The sequence below is a fragment of the Filicampus tigris genome, chromosome 3, assembly GCF_054856515.1.
Source record: "Filicampus tigris isolate MCC_2025a chromosome 3, RoL_Ftig_1.0, whole genome shotgun sequence".
NCBI classification, from domain to species: Eukaryota; Metazoa; Chordata; class Actinopteri; order Syngnathiformes; family Syngnathidae; genus Filicampus; species Filicampus tigris.
Genome location: NC_141219.1, coordinates 24351181 through 24369405, shown reverse-complemented (window position 1 = coordinate 24369405; position 18225 = coordinate 24351181). Strand labels below are relative to the sequence as shown.

General features: G+C 39.0%; 1 protein-coding gene across 3 annotated transcripts in view; it reads left to right on the top strand.

Annotated features, from left to right (window-relative positions):
* trip4 (thyroid hormone receptor interactor 4) overlaps positions 1 to 18225 on the top strand; it is a 78135-nt gene that overhangs the window by 27508 nt on the left and 32402 nt on the right. For all 3 annotated transcript variants that reach the window (XM_086026924.1, XM_086026923.1, XM_086026922.1), the window contains exon 12: positions 2818 to 2920. In XM_086026924.1, coding sequence (XP_085883050.1) covers positions 2818 to 2920 — 103 coding nt within the window. The remainder of the gene's footprint in view (positions 1 to 2817; positions 2921 to 18225) is intronic.

Sequence of the window (18225 nt, the reverse complement as noted above, 5' to 3'; positions counted from 1 at the left end):
AACCTGGGCACCAGTTCGCAGTATCTATGTCTTTTTCAAGGACACCACAGCCATTTATCCGGGGGATGTTTGGGAAAGAGCTGGGCATTTTACTAAAACTTTCCGGTCCGTTTATCGCCTTGCGCCTACAGCCGGGGTACCCTTCCCCCATTTTGTCTGGCCTGAAAAATGAAAGAATGATTTCGGGCTTACATTAGCATTTCCGAGTTAAAACTGCGACGAACTACTACTACATTTTGATCCGTCTATCCATCTACCTGTCTGATCCACCCCCCCCATAAAAAAAAACACGTCATATTCAAAAAAATCTCATGCTGTTATTTTGTATATTTATATCATTCTGCCTAAAGAGCTTTACAAAGCCTCACGTGCATATGCCCAAAATTCAAGGGATCGGCTGGATTGTCATCTGTAACACCATATGGCCCCCAACGAAATGTTTACTACATTTGAAGGCTTCGCCTTGCCGGCGTTAAACTTGGATGTCAAGTTTACAAGTTGACCCATCATTCACATTTATCCTTCTGAGTTTTTGGCTTCAGGAAACGAACAAAGAATACATCCTTCATATGTGGCGGTCGTAGTGTTTGGAGTTGTTTCTGCAAGTTCCATAGCAGCAGTGTTTACTCGGCATGTTTCTTTCTGAGATAACGGGCAGAATATAAGCAGCACTAACAGGAGTCATCTGCGAGCACGCGTCTTTCATTGTCAAGAGGCTATGGTGTGACCCTGACGTCACGTGGCACGCTATTAGGACCCATTAGCTGACTAGAAACATGCCAGATGTAGAATACACGAATCAAACAGTAGACTTACCTGCATCAAACAAAACAATAATTATCAATGTCAGGTTATAGCCGATTACATAGACAGGCAAAAATCCACTTCCGTTTAGGCTTAATCCATCTTTTTTTTTTTTTTTATTTCCCATTTATTGTTTATCGCCGGCAAAATGGGCGTCCGTCATAGGCGGATGGATGGACCGGTCCGTCGGCTAGGCGTAATGCCCAGCTCTGGTTTGGGATGGGTGGTCTTGAACTGGTGATTCATAATATTGTGGAAATTGCACTGTTTTTTGTTGAGACATTTCAGATTGCTCATATAATTTGAAACAAGATTTGCAACAAAATAATAATCCATAAATGTGAATATTTATCATGAGTGAAAAAAGTGGCATTGCCATTATTTAGAACTTATTAGGCCATGAATATATTGGTCCGGCCCACTTGAGTTGAATTGAGCCCCTGAACTAAAATTTGTTTGACACCCCTGGCCTAATGGTATGTTTACACGACCACTCCCCTGAACCAAAAAAGAAACAAACAGTTTTTCACGTACAGACAACATGACCACTCCCCTGAACAAAAAAAAACAGTATTTCAAATACAGACAACAACGTAGTCAAACAATTCTTGTTCCCATAGATTTGCAACATCCTTGATTGATATACATGCTATGGCACTTTGTAAAGAAACAATATGTGCAATAGGTCCCCTTATGAAACAAGAACACTTTTGAATACCCTGTGCAGTATGTGATATGGGAATGTAGATTATGGTAGCACTTTTTTTTTCAGGATTTTAAACTTTAAGTAGAATAAAGTGCCTAATTTAAGAACTGTGTCTTTTTTTTGGATTAGACCCCGTTTCTGAAGGGTGTGCGTATTACAATATTTTGTCTCACTATGTTCCTAATAGGTTAAATGAAAGTCGTTGTCTCTAAGAACAACTCCCAGTGGTCTTTATAAAGAAAAGAGCTATGCTTTTTAATAAATTCATTTTACTACTTTTTACTCGGTTTATTTTACTGTACCTTTGATTAATTTGTTGCCTCTAAAAGCAAGTAAAATACAGCCAAGCTCCTTCATTGTAGTATCACAACCTTCACCTTTTAAGACCTCTTTAGAATCAGTTTACTCAAGGACTTTTACAAATGTCCTATCCTGAAGACAGTATACTTGACCACAAGACCCTAATTTAATTAGAATGTGCGATAGGATGAAAGGAGAAAAGGGGCTTGACTTGAGTCACCATCCATCTTTGACTACTCTTGAGTGTTTACATATTTTATCACTTGTGTATTGCACTCTGGTTGAGGGTCACGGACCGTAATCTGAAATGAATATCTCGATCATCTTTTCCCAGTTTGTCAGAGACCATATGGCTGGGATACTGACTCTGCTGATCTCCCCTAAAAGCCCCAAATTTGTCACAACCTTCAGTGCTCCTTCGAGGGAGATAGAGAAGCTGTGATTAAGTGAGAGGGGAGGTGTGGGGGAGTGCAAGCACGCTGTCAGGAACAGAGCCGCTTCCTGGCTGCCTCGATGCAATCATGGGCACTATCTGATAGTACTGGGGGAAATTGGATGAGCTGAGAGACATTGGCTGCCAGTGATGGAAAAGATGACTCCTTTGTCACTGTGTCAGTCAATTCCCTACTCTCACCTGAGAGACTAATCAATAACACATGAAGAAATGGTTTCCCTGTGTCTCTTGTGCTAAGCAAAACCTCTTCTCATTATTACAAATTTGTTTTGCGCACAATCTTTGTGATAAGTCAATAATTGATTTTGCGCTGCATCTGAAAAAGACTCAGGATTTGTGGTTGGTGTTGCTTTGAGTACATGTCTTATTCCCACATTTGCCGGCATGTTCCAGTGCATAAGAGCCTGATAGGCTTATGTTAGCTGACATGATGCGCTTGAACACTGAATGATTCATTACAGAGAAACTGGGGATCACAGTTAAACATTGTGTGCAAAATGTGGTCATGCTCGGTCAACATTTGAACGCTGTTTCTTTCCATTTCTACCCACAGTTCCCCGTCACATGCGAGGAGTCTGCTTCCCCGTTTGTCTTCATCTGTACTAACCCCCAGGAGCTGCTGGTGAAATTCCCAATGAAAGGGAAGCACAAGATCTGTAAGTTCAGTCTCTTTCCGTGACAGGGGAACATAAATGCATAAAAACAGGCTCTTTTACACTTTTAAGTAATGGTTCTGTACTGAATTTTGCGTGCTCACTGGCATGCACACATTAAATGAATATGTCAATGATTCATGCTGGTGGTAACTATACTACAAGTGAAACGAAGGCACAAACACAAAGCATTAACTTACACGTTCTCTCCAAGAGATTCTTTATCTGGTTGCCTGGGGAACAAGCCAGTAAGTATGTAGGTATGTAAAATGATGTTGCCGTGTTGTGTGATTTATAATAGGCACCACACACATCATACGCGACTTCTGCTTCTGATTCAAAGTGATGTACATGTAAGCTCTTTTGTTCATATTTCAAAATCCTCTCAAGACATGAGAGTGATTGTTTATGTAGCTATGCTTCCTTCAGGTCTTTCCAGATGCAAAACAACGGTGGAGAATAGTATGGCTATATATCATAGCAGCGTTTTTTTTAGAAGCAGATAACGTTACTTATCAGGGCCCGACATTATCAGTGGCCTGATGGCCTGGGGCCACCACAGGACTGTAGGGCCCGCTGAAGTTCACTGATGCTGGCCCGTAGGGCTGGACGGTTAATTGAAATTTCATCGTGATGTTGATTTTGGCTTTTCCTCGATCTTTAAGAGGTTATAATAGAAGGAAAATGATTATGTGCAGAACGGCGCAATGCGTTCACAAGTTGTAAATGTACTTTGAATGGGCCATGTTGCTTGTGTAAAAAGTGTGTAGCGTATGTGATCTGCTGTCACTAAGTGTCATTTTAAGCTGTTTAATGACACCCCAGTTGAGTTTACTGTAAAACTAACAACAAAAAACACACACATTGCTATTATTTTAGTATATTCTCATTTATTTTCTTGTTGTCATTTCAAATTATATTTAAAGTTGAGTTTTCAAGGATTCGATGAATTTTCCTTTCCTCAAAATACAAGGACACAATGATCCAATTACTTTTTTTTTTTGTTGTTATCGTACCAACACACATTTCCACATAACATGGCACTCATTACAGTCCTCAAGTTTCACAGGTTTGCACAGTAAATCCCGAAGACTTGTGAAAATAACAAGATGAAATAAATATGATAAAGAGATAAGGGTAGACCTAATGCTCATTCAAGGCTTCAATATATGCAAAGATGCAAGGCAGATAAAGGTGTTGATGTCAGAGAATGAAAATGAAAAAGGCTTGAATTTCACATTTTTACCGGTACTAGGTCATTGAGTGTTCAACGTGTGTTCGGCATGTGCCTATGATGATAGTTTTAAGTAGTTGAGTTGAAATAGTTGAATAGATATTTTTTGAAATCAATGAATAATTGTTTTATTAATTGTTATTTCAGTCTCAATCACAATAATCCGGATTATTATTATTTTTTTCCATAATCGTCTAGCCCTACTGGCCCGACTGGGCGACCGGTACAAATTTCTAGCACAGCACCCAACTGATAAATCAGATAACTGTTCTTACCTTTGTGTACTTAAACCATTTACAGCAGTTGCAGACATTGGTCTAATTATTTATTACATAGATACATAGATTACATCTAAACCTAATATCTTTAAGTCATTCATTTGGCATGTCATTCAAATCAAAGTACATCTTATTATTCACAAGAAATGCTCACCACATTGCAACTTGGATGGAGGATTTGACCTGGATGTCACTCTTTTATTTATTCATTTTATTTACAGCTCAGCAGTCAGTAGCACACAACACTACAGTGTTAATTCAACATGTCACAAATTCGTCTTCATGCCTTTTCTTCTGCTGAAGTTATTTGCGTCATAACAAGGGCACCATCCCGTGTCCCGACTGAGGCACCACAGTTGAATTCAACAGTGACAAACTGATTTCATGGTAGATATACCTAAATGTTACTTCAAGCGCTATTGTATTCGATTTGATTCTTTGCACTTGTCTTGCAAAAAAATTGTACAACCACATGGTTTGGTTGCGACTTTTTCCGGCCACTAGATATTTGTTTTTTAAAATTCATTTAATTGTGTGTTCTACGTTGTGTCTGTAAAGTCTGGGCACAGAAATAGAAATACAACTTCAGACAACATCTTCAATATGAAGTTATTAGTTAAATTATTAATGGCGTTAAGTATCTTTTTAAATCAGGGCCGACATGGCATGGCCACCATAACTTGGCTCATAGTAGCCCAACAAAACCACCACCCAAAAAGGCTTCATGTCGTACTCTTCTTATTTAAAAGATCAATCAGGGCTTGCGTCTTGTCTTGGTTGTCTCGCGTTAGACGTGACAGTCCAATTATTAACCTCTGTCCCGCGCCCCCACCCCACCAAATTACTTACCTTTTTCTAAAAAAAAGAAAACGATTCGCTCGCTTTTCCTCAGATGAATATGCGAAAGTTTTATAAAACACTCAATCCCCTGCCTTTGAGTATGCCTGGAGATGGTGGGACAGACAAAGGGGGTGGATGCTGTCAAAGAAGTGAAACACTGAATCTTCTGAGGTACGGTACCTTGTCACTTGGGTGGCATCCTCAAAGGCACTGCTTTTGTACTCTTGACAATTGAGTTTGGGAATGTAGCAGTACATTTTCTTGGACTGGGAAAGACGCATGCAGCTACCTTGGAGTCCAATAATTTCACCAATATTGTGTACGTTATTAGTAGATTGTACTGTGAGTCACTGTATTGGACTTGTACTACTATTCACAGGGGATAAGGACAGAGCCCTGGCATGTGTACTCGTAGACATTCCATGTTTCCTTTTCGGTCCGTTAGTCACATGATACACCTTTAGCAGTACCAGGCATTCACATGAACAAGAAGATGAAGTAAACAAAGGTGGCCTGATCATTTATTCCATGACTGAATCATTTTTAAAGGGGTTATACTGTGGAAAATGTTTGTTCCCAAACATTTGAGTCTCTGGAGTACCTGTTCTCCCATCAAGTGTGAAATTACACAAACAAATAATTAATTTGTGAGTTGCTTAGTTGCAAAAAAAGTGTCTGTGTTCAAGCCATTCGGAATGATGCCATATTGTGATGTAATAGTGGAGCAAATTTCCATCATACTTTTCTAATATTTGACTTTGGTTTCATCGCAGCATAACACATTTTCCCATGTATTTGAGAGTGTGTTTTTGGAAACTATTGAAACCACGGTTGAACATCTTGGCCATAAATACAAAAGGTATCTTTGAAGCATGTAAATGTATTTGAACATACTCAAAAATTGCAAGCATAAAATGCAAAAAATCTGTCTGTCCGTCAATCTATACATCCATCCATCTGGAAGGATATTTTTTTGCTTCCCGAGCAGTTTACATTAATCTTGTCTCTGGCATTGTCTGCAGTCTCTTGCGAGATCAGTATGAGATAAACTGGAATTTCATGTATAGGTTGTGTATAGAGTTATTCTTTGATAATACCTACAACCTTCTGAGGATATTCTTTTGTGAATCTTGTTATCTCTATTAGTGTTGTCACGATACCACATTTTTAACCTCGATTCAAAACTAGCAAAAACTACTCGATACTCAATACCGATTTCGATACCACAGTGGAAAAAAAAATCACCTTATTATTGAACATTTTTTAGGTTGAATTTTTAAATGGGTAACGCTCATCAATTCAACAATCAAGATATCTTTGTAACAGTGCAAACAAATGCAATTTTACTGTCTTACATTTTTGTAAACATTAACTCATTCGCTGCCAGACATTTTTAGACCCTCTTTTACCCCACCGTTTGAAAAAAATAAAAAATAAATAGAATTAAATTCCTGGGATTGAATGGCTGAACTGTGAAATTGTAACAAATTGGAACTCTATTTGTTGGGCTAACTTTATTTACGGATGGACTACTTTATCAGACCATGTGTAATGCAACTTTAAACTTCTCCGTACAACGTACAGTACAACGTATTCCGTGTAAAATGGAGACAAATAAGCTTTGATCCAAGTGCCACGATGGATGTAAAAGTAGACAAAGTTAACCGTTAGCTTTAGTGTTACGGATATTTTCTCAAATAGCATTTAGCGCCAACGTCGCCAAGCAGTTGTTTTTGTGTGCAACCCGACATACTCATTAGTAACCTGCCCCGGTGCATGTTAAAAAAAAGACGAAGCTAACCGTTAACTTTAGTGTTGCGGATATTTTCTCAGGTGGTGTTTAGCGCCATCGTCGCCAAACAGTTATTTATTAGTGCCAAGCCGAGAAAGCAGTTTCTTCTTCATCTATTTCCCGCACACTGGTGTACACAGCAACACCATTGGCGTCTGGAAGGACTGTGCGTTTCAGCGTAATCAGAATGAAGCTGTGAGACTGAAAATTATCGATACCAACGCAATTGAATATCTTGAATCGATACTAGATTTAATATCGATTAATATTGAGGTATCTATTTTTTTGACAACCCTAATCTCTATATTGTTCTACACGGTTGAAACCATTATTGTTTAACAAGCGTTATCATTACAAAATGTCAACCTTTTTGTTTGAAATAGGAAGGAAAGATCGCCTGTATTTCAGAATCATTAAATTTGTTAAGTTTGTTTCCTCTTTCCCATCTGCATTTAAAAATTGCCTATTGAGAAATTATGCAAGGTTATGCTGGATGCCAGCTGAGGTTGATCAGTCATTACCCTGTGGAGGAGTCTGTGACATTTAAAATGGCAAAATGCCAAGACTGACTCCCAGTAATAAGGGAAGTGCATAATGGTTTATGTTCACATCCTGTGAACATTTGTGTCTGTGTGCACACTTGTTTTTAAACTGAAGGTCATTGTGGGTGTTAAAAGCCATTTGGTTGTCTGTCATGAGCCCAGCTTCCCTTTAGCCTCTCCTTTTCTATGTCTGTCACTTCCCCGATGCTTGACCTGACAACCTCTTCAAATACAGTGAAGAATGAAAACGTTGAACTTAAAGCACATACATTTGATAACTGAACGTGTTTTATATTGATAGGCAGTTTACCCAAGATCACCTTTTCACTGAAATCTAAAATACTGTCGGTTTTGAGAGCAGCAGAGTACATGAGCATGGGTGTTTAAAGGGGAAGTCAACCCATTTTTTTTTTTTTTACAATATGTTCTATGCAGCTTTATTAGTCTAAACACGGCATTCTGATTATTATTGAGTGTGTTCAATATGAGTCAGGCAGTAAAATCCACCCGTTTTCGTCTATCTCAAGGGGCGGCCATTTTGCCACAACAAATCATGGCTCAGCTTCAGAAAACAGGTGAGCTGCGATTGTTCATTACCTGAGCCCTGAGCAACTGTGATGTCATTTTCAGTCGTCAGAAAGTGGCAAAATAGCTGTGTCGTAAGATGGCTAAAATGTCGTGATTTTGCTGCTTGACTCATATTCCACAAACACAATATTAATCAGAATGCTGTGTTTAGACAAGTGAAGGTGCATATAACATATTATTGTAAAGAATTTTGTTGGGTGTTCTACCCCTTTAAGTGTTCATTCTGGGCATATTAAAAAAGTCTCGATTCATATTTTCCTCTAGGTTAACAAATTTATGTTTATAATATCCAAAGTCCATTTCAGTCCCATGAGGAGCAACCATTGACAAAGTAACATTGCTGACAGCGTTTCAGTCATTTTTGTAGGTGGACGAGGATTCAAAAGTCAGACGAAAAACTTTCATTGGTTTCTTTTCTGTAAGCCTTCTCAAAATGTTTCATTTTAAGCTCTAAACCATTTTTCATTCCCAGAGTACACAGAGTACATAGTATACACACATAGGCCATCGACATAATAAATTCAAGTTCACTGAAAAAAAAAATCATTTGATTTCATTGGATGTACTTGATTCGGGCATATACTGTACACTGGTTGTGCATGAAGAGTCAAAAATTGTCAAGTGACCGCATTTTAATTGCAACGGAAAGTTAAGTACTTTTTTTTTACTGTGATATTAGTACTGGTTAAATAAAACTAAACCCTTTGAGCAATTGTAGTCAATAAAAAAAGTTAAGAGAAATACATTTGCAGACAAGTTCATTCAAAAGTAACTGGTCAGCATCTCCATTTAAACTGATGAGACCAAGGATGAATTGATTCTGTAGCAACGAGGCTGCCTTATTGGATTTACATTCATGTGCCAAAGAACCAGAGTTTATAGATGAATTTTCGATGTGTTTCCATGGCCCTGCTTTTTGTTCCCTTTTCACACCATCCCTCAGGTTGCACCACACGAAAAATAACATCGTGTGTTCCTGATGAAAATATCACCTTTGATTCTTGCTCTGCCGCCATCAATTTGTGATTCCTTTCTTTTGTTTTAGATGTGAAGTCACCGTGGCGTTGCAAATAAAAAAGAAGCCAATTACACAACAAATGTCTACCTTCTCTCTCAAGGTGGTTGTTAGTCTCCCCCTGTGCTTTTTTTCTTCTGCTGTCCACTTCTGGGAGATGGAAAAGAAGTTTTGAGAGCTAACGAGTCCCTTTGTTATTCATTCATATTTCTGTTTAATATGCATGCTTTTTCAGGTCGGTGTCGATTTTGAGGAGAATGCGTAGCTTCTGGGGCAGCAGGGGCCAAAACTCATGTTTCAGCTCCAATGAGTCCAGCAAATGAAGGGAAGTGTGAGGGAGAGAGAGGGAATGCGAGAGCAGGGTTTCATGTGTTCTCTAGTAAATGAGAGGCAGGCCTTGAAGGTGACAGGCTGTGTTTATTATGGTTCTGTCAGCCGGTTAATGGGGAGAAGAGGAGAGGAGAGGAAAGGAGAGAGCTGAGCTGTTGAGCTGAAAGCCAAGCACGCAGGCTTGGGAGCCCTGAGCAATACATTTTCCTCCACTAGATCAGCCTGCTCTCTTGGATTGATAACACCCCTGTTCCACTGAATACCTTTTCACCGATAACTGTGTGTAAAAGATTACTTTCCCTTTCCCCTCATATTTTTTTTTTTAATCAAACAACATTGTCTAAAAATATACACGGGTTTTGTAGCCATACTTTTATACTTAGTTGCATATGAGCCGATTCTCTCATGAATTGGGTACGATTATGTATGGCCTGTTTTTGTGGCTTTTTGAAAATCCTTTAGTTAATGAAACCACTTGCCTTCTTATCCTAACCCTGAACCACTTAGATAAGGCGCACAGCACAGACCTCTGCTTAAGGCTTATTGAGTGAACAACATTGAGTGAACAACTCTCAGATTTTGGTACTGATGTTTTGGTCCCTTTAGTTCTCCTTTCATTGTTTGTTCTTTATAGGGAGCCATTGTTGAAATCATTTGGACGTATATATTACACATATGCTTTGCTGTATAAAAACCTTTTGTTCATGGTGTGTACTGTAGGGGTGGGCGATATGGGCAAAAATATATCGATATTTTTTTTTAAAAACTCGATAACGATAATTTGACGATATTCTACAAAAAATATTCTAAATCTGCACTTGCTTCACAGACCAATTGTGGATGGACAGTGTTTGTAAATACAGCTTCTGCAAAACATAATGATATTCTACGACAATGTTTAACAATAAAGAACAAACAATTATGTATAAACCTATATTGATTTTTGGGAATATTTATGTCATTTGAATGTCTCTGCTGTTATTCTATAATGATGTGACATTTTGAGCTGCAGTAAGTACCGGTGTACCACTGCCAACGACTAGAGCACTCAGAAGGAGAAAAGGGTGTTAACTACAGCAATCAGAATGGGAAAAAAATGTATTTGATATGTGGCGTGTGACGGGAGTGTCACCCAGCGAGAGAAAAAAAAAAAAGATGTCGTCATGACAACACTCTTTCTCATATATTGAGTTGATATTAGTTCTGAATGATGCGGACTAAAAGCGTTCTTGTCCACCCCAAACTATTTCCAGACTACGGACGACGTGGACTCGCGCCTCGCTCTGAATCCCCGCTGGACACTCCTCCATACTTGAAACATAGCTCGGCTGGAGTGCGGACAGAGTCACGTGACCGGGTCCTGCCCGCTGATTCGGCGAATGATTATCACTTCCTCTGCCGTCAATGCACACTGATTTTCAGCATTTCTTCATACTTTGCGGCCGTCGACTGATTCGAGTCGTTATGCTTTTAGAGGCAGTATTAATACTCGATTTTGTAAAATTACTAGGGATGGGACGAGACAAAAATCCCACGAGACGAGATGTCTCACGAGATTGAGTGTTTAGCATCGCTGAAAAAAAAGAAACCATACGCTTGACACGTCTACACAAACATGATACGCGGCCAACTTTGGACCAGCTGCATTAGCGTTGCGTTCAATGCCTGCACGATAAGCACTTAATGTATGGCTCAAAGCCAGCCTCACGTATCGCCACATCCATGTTGCGAGCGTTGTCGGTCACAACAGCAGCTCGGAAGTTCCCATTCGGTGACAGCTTCTTTTAGGACATTTGCTATATTCACGTGGACTCCAAAACAACGTCAAAAGAAAATAGATCTCGTGCTGTGCAGGGACAAGAAATCCTGGGGCGTTCTAATCCCGCGAGATTACACATCGTGAAAGCAATATTGACGATAATATCGATGACGATATACATCGCCCACCTCTAGTGTACTGTAAGATACTTAACTGTGATCCAATTTTCTAGGGCTGCTATAACCATTATTGTAATAATCAATTCATCTGTCAATTATTTTGTCGATGAATTGATGAGTTGGATTTAAAACAAAATTTTTATTTTTATTCCTTTATTAAAAAGAGGATATTATTTCAAATTGGCAGTGCAGAAAATGTTCAAATGTAAATTGTGATGCAGTTGCAAGTTTGTTGCAAACTGCAAAAATTGTAATGATTTTTTTTTTCCCCCAAAATAATTGCAGATGTCTTGCAAATGGCTCCAAGTGTTTTATTTTTGAAAAAACACAAGCATCATCACTCTGCTTTAATGGAGGACTACAGAAATCTGAGAATATTTACTGTTGGGAGGCTGAAATTCTGAGGATTTGGACAATTTTAAGTTTAACAAGGTCTCTGAAAAATTCATCGATTCTCAAAAATAATTATTGATTTATTTAATAATTGATCAGTTGACGAATAACCGTTGCACCTCTCCAGTTTTTGTATACGCCATGATGTTACCAGACAGAGACAATAGTTTGCATGTGACAACACAATGGTACAGTCACAGTTGGAAAGTGAACATATTGACACTGCTACCTCGAGGCCTTTGCCATTTCTTTCAACGCCCATCTTAACATGAATTACAATGTAGCTCCAATGCTCTGGGTGAGGAAGTTCAAAAATGGTAATCATCCCTCAGAGCCGGCTGTCAGTCTTCCATCAGCTGTCGGTGGCTTCGCTCTCCCCATTTTAAGAAAGCGAACTTGATTGTTGGAGTTTTTCTGTCTCCCACTGAAAAGAAGCAGACAGATGTAATAGCCATTAGCCTCAGGGAGCAACAGCGCAGATGTGTCAACAAGGCTTGACTTTTACAGTCCAAGTGAATCCTGAGCAAACAGTAGCTGTAACGATCTCTGTGTGGTTGAGCAGTGATCCACCGGATACGGTCGCATGGGGTTGCCCCGGGACTCCAAACAGACCGTGACGCTCCTCCTCATTACATGGAGTGGATCGGACCACCCCAATATGGAAAATAAATAATGCAAGGGAAAGCCTGAGTGCTGCCACTTTACTGACAACGGATTCCCAACCTTAATTGTCACATCTAAGTGGTTCGGCCCTTTATGGACTCTCAGCGCGAAATGTATTTTTGTCTCTTACTTAGGAATGTGCATGAATTAATTAAATTTCAAGAATTGTATCGATTGTTTCTTCACGCAATTTAGTCCAAATTGGGTGCATTACTTTGCTGCGGCCAATTTGCTCTAATCTGTCAGATTTTACCAAGACCCACATAGAGACTTTATTATGCTTCATTCGTTTTTAAGAAAATCATAAACCTTAACATATTTAAGCAACCAAAAATGATTACTCATCTGAGAGGAAAATAATCACACCTATTCAATTGTGATCATTTTCATCATAAAGTCGTATGGCTCATCAGAGTTGTTTTTATTTAGTTGTTAATTTCAAGCAGACTTCCATTTGATTGTGCAGGCCATTACCTAAACCGATTCCTTCTGTCTTTACCATGTTAAGACTCCCTAAATCAAGTGAGGAAAATTCATCCATCCATTATCTATAGCGCTTATCCTCACAAGGGTCGCGGGGAATGCTGGAGCCTATCCCAGCAGTTGAAGAAAATCCAACTCCCATATTTTAATTTGATCGGTTTGTTCAACCAGTCACCGTGAAAAGTGAAAGTGTTGATATGCTAATCAAGCTATCATAAAAGTAGCAAGCATATTATGGATTCCTCAGTGTACATGTTCCCTTGTCAGCCCTCTCTCTCTCTCTCTCTCTCTCTCTCTCTCTCTCACACTTTTTAGCTTGATCTTTTCAAATTTATTTCCTGCTCCATAACCAAAGGCAAGAACCCTTGACTTACTGCCCCCAACAGCCACAGCCAAGGCAGCCATTTAAGTTGTGATTAAAAATTAATGGTTGAGTGAGAGGCAGCAGCAGAGAGAACAAGGGAGGGCAGGCTAGCAAACAGGCAAGGCTTGGGAGCAAGCCTAAGCAGCAGCTGCTCCCTGATAGAAGATTGGAAAGTCTCTCCACAATACTGCTGTGTTTAACTGCTCTGCTCACACCCCGCCATGAATATTGCATTATGGCACTACAGGGCTCTTTTTGTGACCTCCTACTGAATGTTGAGTCAGGCTGTAGCCACGAAACTCAAGCACCCACATTAGACCTGCCCTCATTGGCGGACCATACAAACGAGTCCTCCTTTGTCCCCCAAATAAGGGGGACATATCATCATCAGGCTCATTCCTCCTTTAATGCATGGCAGTGTGCTGTAACACATCTAATAAATGTAACAATTATACTGGTCAGCCACAATATAATCCTAATATTATCAATATTTTGGACAATCGTGGCACATCAGTAACTCAAGTGACCAAAATATTACACAGGTCTCTTTATTTCCTTGTCGAACTCCATTTTCTGAAAAAAAAAAAAGATTCATATGCCTAGACTTTGTATCCTTCTTTCCCTCCTCTCTTTAATTAATACATCATTTATTTTTGGAGTTAGTATTCACCCTACATTCAAAGGACTCTTGATATCACCATTAAGAAGTGGATCAAGAAGACAGTCAAGAATTTTCACAAATTTAATTAGATCCAAAAACATGAGAACGACAAAAGAGGAAAAATCTGGCCGCGATTTGGACACAATCAATAAGAGGGCATACTTCAGTATTCCTGTCCCAAAAAACAGATTCATTGATGCCATTCTGAGAACTTCAAATAGCCGTTTCTCACAAGAAGTTGGAAGAATAGTAGAATATATATATATATATATATATATATATATATATATATATATATATATATATATATATTAGGGCTGTCTATTTAGCGCGTTATTCTCGGCGTTAATCCAACTCCCTTTTGACGCCGTCAATTTTTTTTGATCGCGTGATTAAGGTTTCCATAGCAACCAGCGGCTGGATTGATAAAGGCTGCTGGTCACCATGATCTACACATGTATATTTAAAAAAAAAAAAGCTTTAGAGTACATGTATATTTAAAAGAAAGCTTTAGAGTAGAGGAGGCGTTACATCTGCTTCAAAATATTGACGATGAGGATGAATTTCTCAGCTGACACATGCAGGGCTGAGCCCCCCTGCCCCGCGGTGATAGTCGCGACGTACGCATTGGTAATGTAACGCTTAAAAGTTTCAAAAAATACATAAATTCAAACCTATTGTAACCCGCCATACCACGGCCTAAGATAAGGAAAATCAAATACACAAGCAGAGATAAACAAGCTCAGAGACGCAGCACTAAAGCACACTTTTGGAGTGAGGAGGAAACCGGCTGCTTCATCCCTGTGGTGAGTGACATGAATATCAAGAGTTTTATTGACAGTTGAAAATAACAAGCGGAAATGACGTCCATTTGAGTCACGACGCCGTGCGTTATTTCACAGTACAGGCTGATGATGTGATATTACATTTTATCAAGGCTCCCAGTTGGGGGGAAAAAGTCGAAGAGTGCTAAAAATGTTCTTCTAAGATCTGTGAAGCTATCAACATTCCAATGTCTGTTAGTGACCCTCCAACTATGAGACGATCCCAAAGAGGGAAGCCATCAATGGAGTAGTCATTCTGGCTTATCATCATCTTAAAAAAGAGATATATTTAGCTGGAGTGTACCGGAAAGAAGAAGCACTGAGGAGCCACATTGAGAAAAAGACTGTTGCCGTCATATTTGATTCAACTCCAGATGCTGAGATATGTGTGCTAAATATCGTTTTTCAATAATATACACATTTGTAAATACAGTATCTGTTGCTCTTTCAAACATCTTTTGTAAAAATCCACTTCAAATTTGTAGAAACGTTTGCTTAGTTAGAAACAAAGGAGGTTTTGAGCCCCCAAAAATTGGAACTTTGTGCCCAGCTCTGCTGTATACTGTATATGTATGTATAATATGCTATTTCATTGGGATTGGGGTTGTAGTTTAAAGTGGGAGACTAACCACCTTAAATCAAGGTGACTACAGCTTACTCAAGCATAACGTTTTTAATATGAAAATACATTTGGAAAATGTCACCGTCATTTGGTTATCGCTAAGCAATTGAACATGTGCAATAAGGAATTTGCTTTGGTCTACTTTGTTTGGCAGTTGACAGTTTTACACTCCATTGATGAAACAATGTGCACACTAGTTTCGTCTATTATCTGCAAGGCAGTTCTGAACACAGTCACTTGGCAGGTCAAACTTGAAGCCATCTTGAATATGACTGGCTATTGAAGTTAAATGTACAAGCTCCCTGGAACACACAAACCAAAGTTCACTGAATGTGTGCTTGTGATTCCCGTTGACAATATTAACAGCAATGCACACGACACTCTTTGTTACAGCCAACAATGAGGTTTGCCTGTAGATAAGCATGTAATCTAAGAATATCAAGTGTAAGGTATTATCTACTTTGCAATATGCTTTTAACCACCTCCCTTTTGCTCCACACTTATCCACGCTTCTTACATAATCTGTTAATTCTGTCCTATTTCTTCTGCTGCCTTCACTGTTTTTGCTCGAGGTGGTATTTGTAATGCTAATGAGGCAAGGCAGCAAGTAATGGGTGGTCGGGAAAATAAGCTGCCTGGAAAGATGGTGATATGGTAAAATGGCTTGCTGTGGCACTTCATTATTTTACTTGCAGTGTCATTATATCATCATTATTTGGATTTAAGAGAGAGTGTTTAGAGTGTTATCAGTACTGATCTGCAAACAATATTAGTGTTGGCTGGCCAACAAAATGGTTGATGAGCCCATCATGTAATTGTATCTGCCCACCTTCACCCCCCGACCCCCACCGCGCCCCCTTTCTCTAAATTACTGCAAAAATATTTGACTATGATGTAGTACAGGAAGTGCATTTTGGGGGGGTCCATTCACCCCTGTTCAAATGCCAAGTTGAAAAAAAATAGAGCAAGATAAATCTTTTCAAAACGTTTTCCTTTTCTTTGAACTCATTCTATGCCAGCAAAGCATTTTGACTAATCTTTGAAAGACCCACTCAATACTGAAGTAAGTCGACTTTTTATATCCACACAATACTGTCAGTTTAATAGGTTAGCATGTTTTTATGTTTTCTATACCCACGGCTTTTTTTCCCATTCAGTCAGCATCAGAGAAGCCATTGCCACTACACCAATTTCTTGTCTATTTAAGTTGTTTTCTTTTTTGTCTCATACAAATCTCTTACAGTACATCAGTGTACTGTGTGGATATTGCAGATACCAGTTGTAGAATTTGTGTTGTTTGACTCTTAAACTGTACGTTTGTATTCTATGGCGCACTCGCACTAGATCATTTGAACCATGCCGAGATTAGCCCGTCTCACCTACCCCATTTAGCGATGCCACTTCATTAAAAAACTCTACCTTTTGTTTACTTGTATTATGCACGGTAGGGAATTTAATTAATTATAATATGTCGTGGGAAGAGTGATTGCATCAATTGCATGATAGTATGTTGCACATGTGCTGTCGTGTGGCTGAGTGTAACATGTACATTTTTTTTACTAGAGTATTTATAGTCATTCTATTCTATTCATTTCTATTGTGCACCGTGCACGTCACTGTGCACGTTACTTACTTTACTGACTACTTGATTCAAAAAGAAGCTTAGTTAAATTAGAAGTTGCCTTTTTTAGTTTCATTCCGCAGGAACACCGCCTCAACATAAAAATGACAACCGGTTTTGCCAATATTTTATTGGAAGTATATTTCCAACAGTAATTTTGGATAAAGGTTTTATGAAACAGACAATCTTTCTTGACTGAAATACTTGTTTTTAATTTAAAAAATACAATGATATAATAATGAACTATATTCATGAGATTCATGCTAATAGAATGTTAACATTAAAGCAGAAGTCAACCCAAACATATTTTTTTCTAGAATATGTTCCCAGCAGGCCCACTAGTTGAAACACGGCACTCTGATTATATAAGTTAAGCAGCAAAATGCACTCGTTTTTAGCCATCTCTGGGGTCGGCCATTTTGTCTTCTGTCGACTGAAAATGACATCACAACTGCTCACAATGACCAATCACGGCTGACCCGTTTTCTGAATCTGAGCTGTGATTGGTCGTTGTGAGCAGTTGTGATGTAATTTTCAGTCGACAGAAGTGACAAAATGGCTGCCCCCAAAGATGGCTAAAAACGAATGGATTAACACTTATTCCACAAACGCAATATAAATCAGAATGCCATGTTTCATCTAGTGGGCTTGCATAGAACATATTCTTGAAAAAAAAAAATGTTGCGGTGACTTTCTCTTTAAGCACAATACATATTAAGGTGTGGGATGCTTTATAAAAATTAATATTTATGTAATATATATTGTCATTAGTGTATTGGTACTCTAAAAGGTAATGATACTTACACTCTGTAGCCGAATACGATATTGATATGTCATGGTATCGATACTTTGTGCGCGTGCCCGCAGCGTTCGCCACGCGCACCTTGCAAGAAGCGCAGCCTTCCCGGCAGACAGCGGGCAGTCAGAAGAGTATTGCTGCCAAGATTAGCCGTCTAATAACGAGAACAACCTGAGCCCTGAGCAGTTGTGATGTCATTTTCAGTTGACAGAAGTGAGAAAATGGCCGCCCCCAGAGATGGCTAAAAACGACTGCATTAACTCTTATTCCATAAACGCAATATTTTTCAGAATGCTTTGTTTCAACTAGTGGGCTTGCATA